The sequence below is a fragment of the Sapajus apella genome, unplaced genomic scaffold, assembly GCF_009761245.1.
Source record: "Sapajus apella isolate SASKATOON/1434 unplaced genomic scaffold, GSC_monkey_1.0 scaffold15, whole genome shotgun sequence".
In the NCBI taxonomy this organism is placed as follows: domain Eukaryota; kingdom Metazoa; phylum Chordata; class Mammalia; order Primates; family Cebidae; genus Sapajus; species Sapajus apella.
In genome coordinates, this window is record NW_022436955.1 from 24,428,790 (window position 1) to 24,441,685 (window position 12,896).

The 12,896-nt window shown below is 41.4% G+C and overlaps 1 protein-coding gene across 1 annotated transcript in view; it reads left to right on the forward strand.

Annotated features, from left to right (window-relative positions):
* The window catches only part of CENPN (centromere protein N), a 21,803-nt gene extending 11,287 nt beyond the window's left edge, over positions 1–10,516 (forward strand). The window contains exons 6-11 of the mRNA XM_032284524.1: positions 197–373; positions 2,702–2,803; positions 5,134–5,197; positions 6,814–6,926; positions 9,894–10,020; positions 10,297–10,516. Of these exons, the coding sequence (XP_032140415.1) occupies positions 197–373; positions 2,702–2,803; positions 5,134–5,197; positions 6,814–6,926; positions 9,894–10,020; positions 10,297–10,379 (666 nt within the window). The 3' untranslated portion in view covers positions 10,380–10,516. The remainder of the gene's footprint in view (positions 1–196; positions 374–2,701; positions 2,804–5,133; positions 5,198–6,813; positions 6,927–9,893; positions 10,021–10,296) is intronic.
* Positions 10,517–12,896: the final 2,380 nt, after the last annotated feature.

Consider the following 12,896-nt stretch of genomic DNA (forward strand, 5'->3'; position numbering starts at 1 on the left):
TTTTTTTTTTTTTAATCACAAAATGTTTTCCCAAAAATTCCCAAAATACTCAAAAAGACTGCCAGGTCTCAACCTGCATGCAAGATTATAGGGATATCATCACTTACTCCTAAAAATCACCTGGAGTTGGTACCACAGTGAGATTTTAATTAGAAAATTTAATCCTTTTTTTTTTTTTTTTTTTTTTTTAAATAAGGTGACAGTCAGCTTCAGAGAAACTGAGGAGAATGCAGTCTGGATTCGAATCGCCTGGGGAACACAGTACACAAAGCCAAACCAGTACAAACCTACCTACGTGGTATACTACTCCCAGACCCCGTACGCCTTCACGTCCTCCTCCAGGCTGAGGCGCAATGCACCACTTCTGGGTCAGGTATGGAACAAATTATCACAAGCTGTAATATTTTGTTACCCTTATCTCAAAGGTCTATATAGATTTTAACTGCTCAATAAGTATTTGATACAGAATACCAGGTGAGGTGTAGTGGCGTGTACCTGTGGTCCCAGCTATCTGGGAGGTTGAAATGGGAGGATTGCTTGTGTTCAGGATACCAAGGCTGCAGTGAGCTGTGATCACAAGACAGAGCAACACACCACCTCTAAAAAAAAAGATACAAAATACTACATTTAATTCTTGTTCTCTTAAAATAGGAAACAGAGAATGTTGTTATCTGCAGATGGGAACATGCATAAGGTATTAGTTTGGGGCTATACTTTATTGTTTTTTAATCTAGAAATAATGCATGCTTAATATAAAAAAATGCAACCAATACAGAAGTCTCTAAAGATAAAAAGTTTTCAAAGCTTCATACCCCTATTCCCTGTTCCATTCATTCAAAATAACTACCGTCAGAGTTTGCTATTTCCTTTGACAAGATGTTTATTAGAAAAGCCAGGGCAGGCCGGGTATGGTGGTTCATGCCTGTAATCCGAGCACTTTGGGAGGCCAAGGCAGATGGATCACTTGAGGTCAGGAGCTTAAGACCAGACTGGCCAACGTGGTGAAACCCCATCTCTATTAAAAATACAAAAAAAGTAGCTGAGATGGTGGCGGGCACATGTAATCCCAGCTACTTGGGAAGCTGAGGCAGGAAAATCACTTGAACCTGGGAGGTGGTGGTTGCAGTGAGCCAAGATTGTGCCATTGCACTCCATCCTGGGCAACAAGAAAGAAACTCAAAAAAAGAAATTCAACAGAACATGTCCACATGGTTACAAATGAATATACCTCATTGCTTTTTCATAACTGTATAATTTGCCTATTGATGAACATCATTTTCATTTGTAACCATTTCTCCCACATTCCATACACAAGGAGACTGCTTTAACTAAGATGTAGTCTGTTCAGAGCCTGCTTCTCTTTATGGTTCTGCCTTTAGTATCACAAGCTTCCTAGGATCTTTCCCCAAAGTAAGTTCTCCCTAAATTGGTGTAGCAATTGCTGCTGCCACTATTAGCATTCACAACCACAGAGGCACCTTCAATTGGTTCCAGAGCTGCCACATCAGCAGGTTGTAGTGAGTAGCTTCGCCATCCTGGCTGCATCACCGCCTGTCACTACACACAGCAAAGTTGGGTACAGAGCTGGGTGGAGCTGCTGTGTAGACTCCAGTGTCGTGACCAGGCGAAGCCCTAGGATCCCTGTGACTGTACTTGCTTGTCATTTAAGTTTTTTGGTGGTTTATTGAAATGGCAAAGACTGCTACTCAATTCTATTTCCTTTTAACACTTCTTTACATTTGGGGTCTCCTCCTCCATGACACATAGTAGTCTTTCATTCAGTTACACCTAGGTAGTTTAAACATTACCTTACCACAGGTAGTTTAAACATTACCCCAAAGGCTAGTATTCTTTTTTTTTTTTTTTTTTTTTTTCTGTTGCGACAGAGTCTTGCCCTGTCACCCAGGCTGGGGTACAGTGGGACACGATCTTGGCTCACTGCACCCTCCATCTCTGAAGTTCAATTGATTTTCCTGCCTCAGCCTCCCGAGTAGCTGGGACTACAGGCACTCACCACCATGCCTGGCTAATGTATTTTTGTATTTTTAGTGGAGACGGAGTTTCACCTTATTGTCCAGGCTGGTCATGAACTCCTGACCTCAAGTGATGCACCTGCCTGGGCCTGCCAAAGTGCTGGGTTTACAGGCGTGAGCCACCACTCAGACTAATGTTCATTTCTATTGCGCATCTTAAGGCAAACTTGTCTCTATTCTCTAGATCCATGTAAACATCTTAACCTAACATAGTAATTCTGTTTTGGTCTTCTTTTTCCCTGACAGGAAACTTTTTTAAGTTGTATTCAATACTCACTGTTTTCTTCAGCATTTGCCCTAAAGCGTACATATCTGCATTTCTGAATGGCAGTATCATTATAGTATTAGATGACTGGCATTCAAAAACAGTAACACTTTGAGTATTTATTTTTTATTCCCAAGTCTGAACTTGATTTATTATAACTCCTAACTTTAAACAGGATCACTTTTCTAAAAAAACGATTTAAAAAACTGCATTTATGAGAATCTTAATGGCATTAACCACTCTGTTTTTGAAATTAGTAACAGGCTGTCAGATTTTTTTCTAGACTTCTTTTTATACTTAAGGGGAAACTATTCACTAATTGCAGTTCTTACCCTTTTACTTTGACAAATATTACAAACACAGAGACAGTAATCCTAATAGTCTTGTACATTTTCATTTCAAGGCACTGACAGTTGCTAGCAAACACCATCAGATTGTGAAAATGGACCTGAGAAGTCGATATCTAGATTCTCTCAAGGCTATTGTTTTTAAACAGTATAATCAGGTGAGCCAATCTGTGACTCTCTTTAAAGGTAAATCTTTATTTTCTCTTTCACACCGGAGTTAGAAGCTAGTGGGAAAAGTCGCTACTGGGAAAAATCTACCTCTGACAAGAGGAGATCACTTTAGGTATTACTGAAATGAAGAAAGCTTGTTATTAGTGAACATGAAAGGAAAATAAAAATTCCCTACAGTCATCTTTTTACAATTGTGTTTTATACCACTCATTAGTCATTGGAGTCTATGTTATAGATCTCAGCTTCCAAATCAGCTAATCCTCCTAGAATTTGTTTTTTCTTTAGAGTAATTTTACATTGTCTTTTGAAGCTAAATACATTATTCTATCAAACAACAGAAAAGTGTAATTAGTTTTTTGTCCCATCAGTCTAGCAGGTTATATAGGCGCTGGAATTAAAGAGAAAAGCCATGCTTTTTTTAAGTCCCAAAATTCATTTGTTAAAATTATTGGAATGTAATGTTCCCCTCTAATGACAAGTACAGATCTGTCCTTACAGTGCAGGGGTGTTTTTTCAAACTATGCATGACAAATGTCTGCATATGTGTTGAGACTCCTGTGGTGGATTGTTAATGTGCTGTGTATATCTTTGAGCCATTAGAGATGTTATAGTTAGGCATTTTCATCTGTTCTAAGCAGAAAGAAGTGATGCTCCCTGCAAGTAGTCCCTCTTTAAGGAAAAACTATCATTAAGAAGTTTTGTCAGTCGGGCACGGTGGCTCACGCCTGTATTCCCAGCACTTTGGGAGGCTGAGGCGGGCAGATCACCTGAAGTCAGGAGTTCGAGATCAGCCTGACCAACATGGAGAAAGCCATCTCTACTAAAAATACAAAAGTATCTGGGCATGATGGCGGATGCCTGTAATCCCAGCTATTTGGGAGGCTGAATCAGGAGAATCACTTGCACCCAGGAGGCGGAGGTGGCAGTGACCCGAGATTATGCCATTGCACTCCAGCCTGGGCAACAAGAGCGAAACGCCATCTCAAAAAAAAAAAAAAAAAAAAAAAAAAAAATTATATCATGAGGCCAGGCACAGTGGTTCACATCTGTAATCCAGCATGTTAGGAGGCCAAGGTGGGAGGATTGCTTCAGCCCAGGATTTCAAGACTAGCCTGGGCAACATAGGGAGAACCCATCTCTACAAAATAAAAAATAATTTTTTTTTAATTTAAATCATGATTTTCTTCTCTAGCCATCCCCTCCTACCTACTACCTTCCACCAAATTGATATAAACTCTTCTGCTGTCATATGACAGCAGTAGCCAGGCACAGTGGCTCATGCCTGTACCCCTAGCTCTTTGGGTGAATTCCTTGAGCCCAGGACCAGCTTGGGCAATATGGCAAAACCCTGTCTCTACCAAAAATACAATAAATAGCCAGGTGTGGTGGCATGTGCCTGTAATCCTAGCTACCTGGGAAGGTTAGGTAAGAGGATCACCATAGCCCAGGGAGACTGAGGCTACAGCGAGCCCTGATTACGCCACTGCACTCCAGCCTGGGCAACAGAATGAGATATTGTCTCAAAAACAAAAAAAAATGACAATGGCATTCTTAGGAAAATCCACATTGTCAAGCACTAAACTATAAAAACAGTGGCTTCAGTGGGTGAACGTAGGAGAAGGAGTTCAGGAGATTCAGACTTAAAGTAGGAAGGTTATCTTTCCAAAAGCAATCTCAGTAAGTTTTTTAGGGTTGTGAAGATTCAGCACTGACGATGCTGAAATACCACAGTGCAAATGCTTCTGTTGATTCCTTGGGCTTTGCACTTGCCAGATCCATTTCTTTTTCTTTTTCTTTTTTTTTTCCTTGAGACGGCGTTTTGCTCCTGTTGCCCAGGCAGGAGTGCAATGGCGTGATCTTGGCTCACCGCAACCTCCGCCTCCCAGGTCCAAGCGATTCTCCTGCCTCAGCCTCCCAAGTAGTTGGGACTACAGGTGTGTGCCACCACGCCTGGCTAATTTTTTGTGTTTTTAGTAGAGACAGGGTTTCACCGTGTTTGCCAGGATGGTCTCGATCTCCTGACGTGATCCACCTGCTTTGGCCTCCCAAAGTGCTGGGATTACAGGTGTGAGTCACCACGCCCGGCTCACCAGATCCATTTCTGTGATAACAAAGGACCGAGCTCCCCAAACGGAACAGTGAGCTGCAGCCCCAGCAGCCTCCTTATCAGTGTCCTGCTCAACTCAGCCAGGATATGGCCTCGGACCTTTTTGTTGGAAAAAAAAAACATTTGGCATACTTTAATATTCTAAAACCAATTAATATGTATACTTCAAGATGTCAAAATTAGTAAAACATTCACTTTTTTTTTTCCTAGATCTTTGAAACTCACAACTCTACAACGCCTCTACAGGAAAGAAACCTTGGACTAGATATAAATAGTATGTGTGTTTTAATATAAAACTGAATTTTGGAAATGCATCATTCCCTTATAGATTTCTTTCACTTGGTAAACCGTGTATACTGGGATCCTAATTCAACACTATGTATTTTCAGAAAAATTGAAAATTAAGTATCTGTTGAAGGAGGAAAGCTAATCGACCATAGGTCTCCATTAGAATTTACTGGAGTAACAATAAACAACAAAACAATAATGACAAAAACAAAAATTAGCTAATAGTTGCCAAGCATTTCTTGTGTGCCAGGCACCACACTAAGATGTTTATATACATTCTTTCCTTAATCTTCACAGTAGTCCTGTGAATAAGTGCTATTCATTGGTTTGGTAACTCTCTAGGCAAAGTCACACAGCTAAGGAATGGAAAAGCCAGCTGTGAAATCCCGGTGTGTCTGGGTCTGGAGCCCATGCTGTTAATGCACTGAATAAACTTCTAGAACAATCAGAATCTAAGTATATTGCTACTCAAAGATGACTGAAGTCTCTCACTAGAAAACCCAAGCAAACAGAGTACAGAACTACTAATTTATATTAAACAGAGTACAGAACTACTAATTTCTCTCACTACAAAACCCAAGCGAACAGCGTACAGAACTACTAATTTATATTACTTTAGTAAATTCACAAAAATGGTGGGGTACAATATAAATTCATTAAAAAATGAAAACTTTCCTATTTCTTAGTAAAAATTTGGCAATGAAACAAAAACAGTGCCACTGTTCCAAACTAGACACTTTTATGATTTGCCAATGTCATATGAACTGCTGTTGATCTCATTTTAGGTAAAGAAAGTAGGATATAAAATTGTGGGTATTTTATGATTCCAGTTTTAAAAATACTTAGATGAGGGCAGGAGCAATGGTATGCATCTGTGGTTTCAGCTACTTGGGAAGCTGAGGTGGGAAGATTGCTTGAGCCCAGGAGATCCAGTCCAGACTGGGCAACATAGTGAGACCCCATCTCTTAAAAAAAAAAAAATACATATAGGTGCCGTGGCTCACGCCTGCAATCCCAACACTTCAGGAGGCCAAGGTGGGCAGATCACTTGAGCTCAGGAGTTTGAGACCAGCCTGGCCAACATGGTGAAACCCAATCTTTACTAAAAATACAAAATTAGCCGGGCATGGTTGTGCACTCCTGTAATCCCAGCTACTTAGGAGTCTGAGGCACGAGAATCGCTTGAACATGGGAGGTGGAGGTTGTAGTGACCTGAGATTACGCCATTGCACCCCAGCCTAGATGACAGAGCAAGACTCTATCTCCAAAACACACACACACACACACACACACACACACACACACACACACGCATCTTTATTTTTATTCACTGTAAAAAGAGCTAGGCAAAAATATACTAAAATGCTAACAGTGCTTATTTCTGGGTGGTAGAATTACGATTTTTATTTTTTTATTTTTTCTCTTATCCACCTGTACTTTCCAACTTCCCTACAATAAGAAATTATTACAACCAAAAGAAACAGCACTAAATATTATTTTAAAATTATGCAAACAATTTGAAGGGTTAGGAATGAAAGGAGGATAATTTAAGGATGAAATATATTCCTAATGGCTGTTTTATTTGAAATCTTCCACCTATAGTGGATTCAAGGATCATTCATGAAAACATTGCAGAAAAAGAGAGAGTCCAACAAATAACTCAAGAAACGTTTGGAGATTATCCTCAACCACGACTAGAATTTGCACAATATAAGGTAAGACATAGTAATAAATATTAACTATTGAATATTAAGACATCAACATTGTTTAAAAAGAACGAAAACCTTAAGTGAAAAACAAATCTAAGAAACTGTTCCTCTTTCATGTATCACTTCAATTCATGTAATAAATTTATGAATTAAATAGACCTCTTTATTGTATTTATAAGTTCTTCTGTTAGCATAGGAGATCTTTATAAATTATGAATTTGAGCCGGGTGTGGTAGCTCACACCTGTAATTTCAGCACTTTGGGAGTCTAAGGTGGGTGGATCACCTGAGGTCAGGAGTTTGATGCCAGCCTGGTCAACATGGTGAAACCCTGTCTCTACTAAAAATATAAAAAAAACCCAGCTGGGCACAGTGGCTCACGCCTGTAATCCGAGCACTTTGGGAGGCTGAGACGGGTGGATCACAAGGTCAGGAGATTGAGACCGTACTGGCTAACACGGTGAAACCCCGTGTTTACTAAAAATACAAAATATTAGCTAAGTGTTGTGGCATGCACCTGTAGTCCCAGCTACTTGGGAGGCTGAGGTAGGAGAATCTCTTGAACCCGGGAGGCAGAGGTTGCAGGGAGCCAAGATCGCGCTGCTGCACTCCAGCTTAGATGACAGAGTGAGACTCCATCTCAAAAAAAAAAAAAAGAAAAAATTATTCAGATGCAGTGGTGCATGCCTGTAATCCCAACTATTCAGGAGGCTGAGGCAGAAGAGTCACTTGAACCCAGGAGGTGGAGGTTACAGTGAGCCAAGATGTACCACTGCACTTCAGCCTGGCAGACAGAGCGAGACTCCGTTTAAAAAAAAAAGAAATTATAAATTTGCCTTTTTGTTTCATCTTACATATTAATGCAGTTATGCATAACTGGCCGTAATCTGTTTATCTGAGGGGGAAAGAAATGTAAATTATACCGTTCTAGCCCATCCACACCTAGAACAGTACTTGGCACATAATAGGTGCTCATAAATACATGCTGAATACAATAATGAATCAGTAAGTAATTACATAGCCCAGCTGGCATCACATGGAGAAAAGCCAGTAACCTAGGCAGTACCACAAATGTGGCTTGTTCCAGAAGTGTGCCTTCCAGACATGTGCTGCTGCCCACCAGGAAGGCCAGGACAGGTGTTTAACGCAAACCCACTGCCACCATTAGGAGAACTGGAGGTTTATATTGTGATCACTCTAATTTCACTCCATGCTCATACTCAAAACACCTTTCTGCCCCCAAGCCCTCCAATAGATTTTTTTTTTTTTTCTCTTTAGCCTTTCTATAGCTACAGGCCACACTTTAAATCCGCCATTGATCTGCTCACTTAAGCCCAAAGCCTGTTTGATTTGATTTATTTTTAGTGGGAGAAATGGATTGACACTTTTCAAGTTGGGTCCCTTAATGGCAGACTTTAAACTAGTTCCTTCAAACAGTTTATAATCTAGGATAGTGGTTCTCAAAGTGTAGTCCCTGGCTTGATAGTATCAGCATCCCTTGGGAATGGGTAAGAAATGCCAATTCTTGGCCCCACCCTAGTCCTACTAAACTGGGGCAGGTGGGACCCTCACAAGCCCTCTAAGCTGATTCTGCACACGCAAACCTGGGAACCAGCGGTCTAGGATGCAGAAAATATGATTTGAGCATTTTTTTTTTTTTTTTAAAGACGGAGTTTCACTCTTATTGCCCAGGCTGGAGTGCAATGGTGCAATCTCGGCTCACCACAACCTCCAGGTTCAAGCAATTCTCCTGCTTCAGCCTCACGATTACAGTAGCTGGGATTACAGGCATGCACCACCACGCCCAGCTAATTTTGTATTTTAGTAGAGACAGGGTTTTTCCCTGTTGGTCAGGCTGCTCTTGAACTACCGACCTCAGGTGATCCACCCAAATTGGCCTCCCATAGTGCTGGGCTTACAGGCGTGAGTCACCACACCTGGCTACATTACTGATCATTATTTCCGCTGGGTGATATGCACATGAAACTCCTTACTTTTGTATATGTTTAAAATCTTCTATAATTAGAACTTAAAAAGAAATGTCAGCTGGGTGCAGTGGCTCACACCCATAATCCCAGCACTTTGGGAGGCTGAGGCAAGAGGATTCCTTGAACCCAGGAGATGGACCAGCGTGGGTAACATGGAAAATCCCTGTCTCTACAGAAATTCAAAACTACAGGGCATAGTGACATGTGGCTGTAGTCCCAGCTGCTTTTGCTGAGGTGGGAGGATGGCTTGAGCCAAGGAGCTTGAGGCTGCAGTGAACCATGTTCGCACCACTCCAGCTTGAGCAACGAAGTGAGACTCTGTCCCAAAAAAGAAAGAAATCTCATTGTGACTCAAAAAAAGAGTGGTATATTTACATTAAAATTGTAGATTGGAGAAGATAACACTAATTTACCGTTAAGAATACAAATTGTAAAGGGCACCTGAGGGCGGAACTGACACTTAACGTCTCCCATGTGGCAGGCACTGGGCATGCTGGCATTTTGCCTTGGATGTTGTTTGATATACCAGTTGCCCTCTATGTTTTTTTTCTCTTTTTTTTTCTGAGATGGAGTCTCACTTTGTTGCCCAGGCTGGAGTAGAGTGGCACCATCTTGCCTCACTGCAGACCCCACCTCCTGGGTTCAAGCAATTACCTGGGATTACAGGTACACACTACCATGCCCAGGTAATATTTGTATTTTTAGTAGAGACGGAGTTTCACCATGTTAGCCAGGCTGGTCTCAAACTCCTGACCTGAAGTGATCCACCCGCCTTGGCCTCCCCAAAGTGCTGGGATTACAGGTGTGAGCCACCATGCCCTGCCTGCCCTCTATGTTTGTAGTTAGCTAATTAAATGGTCCCCACCCCTGTTAATTCCTGTATTTCTTAATGGCAAGAACTAATAGAATGTATCATTCTGATTTCACTGTATTTCACCATTTATACAATACATTTAATAGTCACTTATAAATATGTTTGTTGACAGCTTGAAACGAAATTCAAAAGTGATTTAAATGGGAGCATCTTGGCTGAGAGGGAAGAACCCCTCCGATGCCTAATAAAATTCTCTAGCCCACATCTTCTGGAAGCATTGAAATCCTTAGCACCAGCTGGTAAGTGGTCAGCTTACTTTATAAGCTAGAAAAGTTAACAACATGCCTCTATTCTGTCCTCATATCTGCTGACTAATTACTTCTGAGCTCTCCCATCACCCAGTCTGCTAGCCCGTCATGCTTTATTGTGCATCTTCTGCTTCTATACTTAACTGGGGGAGGGGGGCCCCTCCATGATCCACCCTCTAATCTCGGCCATTTTTAAACTGACTTCAATCCATCCTTCTGTGACGACTTTTAATTTTCTTTTTTCCTTTTTTTTAATTTAAATTTCAGGTATTGCAGATGCACCCCTTTCTCCACTGCTCACTTGCATACCCAACAAGAGAATGAATTATTTTAAAATTAGAGATAAATAAGACGTGTGTGGTTTCATAAACACAGCTCCTCCTCCATGACATTGCACGTGCACTTCCGTTAATGGCTGGCTGTATAGCTTCTGTCTGTAGACTTGTATTTTAGAGAATCCTTGTTACTGAATTTTTAGAAATGCTCACATAATTGTTGGGACTGATTCATTCCTCCATGATATGCATCCTGTCTCGCATACCCTACTAACTAACAGTTGTGGCCTTTGAGATGACAGGACATACATATATATATGGCTCCACACTTGACCTTGAGTGCTTGAATGCTCTGAAATCAAGCATTTGGCACAGTGCTGGAGACTTTGGGGCTTGTGTTCTTTTTCCCACTGCTGTCTCTTCTTGATTCTGGGGAGGTCTGATTCCAGCTGCTGGTTTCCAGGGATTCATTCTTAAGCCTTAGATCCATGGAAAGAAGCAAAAGGAAACTATACTCACTCAAAACTTTTAGAAGAATCATGAAATTGGTCCATTCAAAGGACAGAGTTGAGTCCACTGTGCTATTGTTGCAAGAGCTTGCGTATTTGGTGAGTCAGTTATATAAAATAATATTCTTGTTGTAAATATGATACTTTTCATAATTATTTTATCATGTATATAACATTCAAACTGACATATTATACTGATTTATTAATAAAGATATAAAAACACTGGCACATCAGTTACTTTTGATGAAAGTCTTTCAGTGATCATCACTAAATACCATGTTTTTTTAAAAACGTTTTCTACTTTTTTATTTATTATTTATTTTTGAGAGAGAGTCTTGCTCTGTCACCCAAGCTGGAGTGCAGTGGCATGATCATGGCTCACTGCAGCCTTGCCCTCCCAAGCTCAAGTGATCCTCCCAGCTTAGTCTCCCAAATAACTGGGATTACAGACATGCTCCACCATGCCCAGCTAATTTTTTTTTTTTTTTGACAGAATCTCTTTCTGTCGCCCAGACCAGAGTGCAATGGAACGATCTCCACCTCCACCTCCCAGGTTCAAGCGATTCTCTTGCCTCAGCCTCTGAGTAGCTGGGATTATAGGTATGCACCGCCATGCCCAGCTAATTTTTGTATTTCTAGTAGAGAAACAGGGTATCACTATGTTGCCTAGGCTGCACTCAAACTCCTGGGCTCAAGCGATCCTCTAACCTCAGCCTCCTGAGTAGCTGGGACTTCAAGTATAAGCCACTGTGCTCAGCATTTTGATTGTTTTAAACCTTTGATATTTGACAGGCTTACCAAAATCAAAATTCTCTCTTGAGATGGAGTCTCACTTTGTCGCCCAGGCTGGAGTGCAGTGGTACAATCTCAGTTTAATGCAACTTCCACTTCCCGGGTTTAAGCGATTCCCCTCACGCAGCCTCCCGAGTAGCCAGGATGACAGGTGCTCACCACTAAGCCCGGCTAATTTTTTTTGTTTGTTTCGTTTTATTTGAGACAGAGTCTTGTTCTGTTTCCCAAGCTGGAGTGCAATGGCACAATCTCAGCTCACTGCAACCTCTGCTTCCCAGGTTCAAGCGATTCTCCTGCCCCAGCCTCCTGAGTAGCTGAGATTATAGGCGCACACCACCACGCCCAGCTAATTTTTGTATTTTTAGTAGAGACAGGGTTTCACCACGTTGGCCAGGCTGGTCTCGAACTCCTGACCTTGTGATCTGCCCGCGTTGGCCTCCCAAAGTGCTGGAATTACAGGTGTGAGCCACCACACCTGGCTAAAATTCTATTCTATTTAACTTGATTTTTCTCTTCACGGCCAGCGCACTCTGGTTTGTCAAACTTCGAGGGAAATTTCAAACTAGGGAATATTGAGGCACAGAAAATGATGGATGGTACTTGGGCATGCTGGGTGCTTTTGAAAATGGAAAGGCCTAAGAAATCAGCCTCAGAGTCAAGGTCCCTCTAACCTTGTCTTATTCTTGCCTCAACCAAGGGCAGAGAGGAACTCCCTCTGGAATCTCCTTGTCTAAGAAAGCTTCTTACCAAAAGGAACACAAATGCCCTCTATTCTTTCCTTTAAATCTCATTATCTATCAAAGAAATGAAGACTGAAGAATACAGCCACACATGGATGGACCTTTTCATAAGGCCTGCCCTTCAGGCTTATTCAGATTCCAAAGAGAATCATTTACAAGTTAATTTCTGTCTCCCTGGTCCATTTATTCTCCCTAATAATCATTTACTGCTCCTCAAAACAATTGTATAGGTTCCCTATCTCCTTACACCCCTATGAAAAAGGGTATGTAAGCGTCCATACCCCATTGGGGGTTGGGGGATATAATCACTCTCTGATTCCTCCCCTTCTCCCCAGGCATATTAATAAAGCTTGTATGCCTTTTCTCCTATTAATCCATTTTTCATCAGTTGATTTTCAGTGCATTTTTTAGCACTTTTTAGCAGGATCCAAAAGCTGCCCTGCTCTTCTGGAAGCCACAGTCAAGGGACCCAGGACTTGAGCAGCTGGCAGAGGGATTGTACCTTCTGTATGTCCCATTGTATCTATGTTAAAATCACGATGTCACAACAT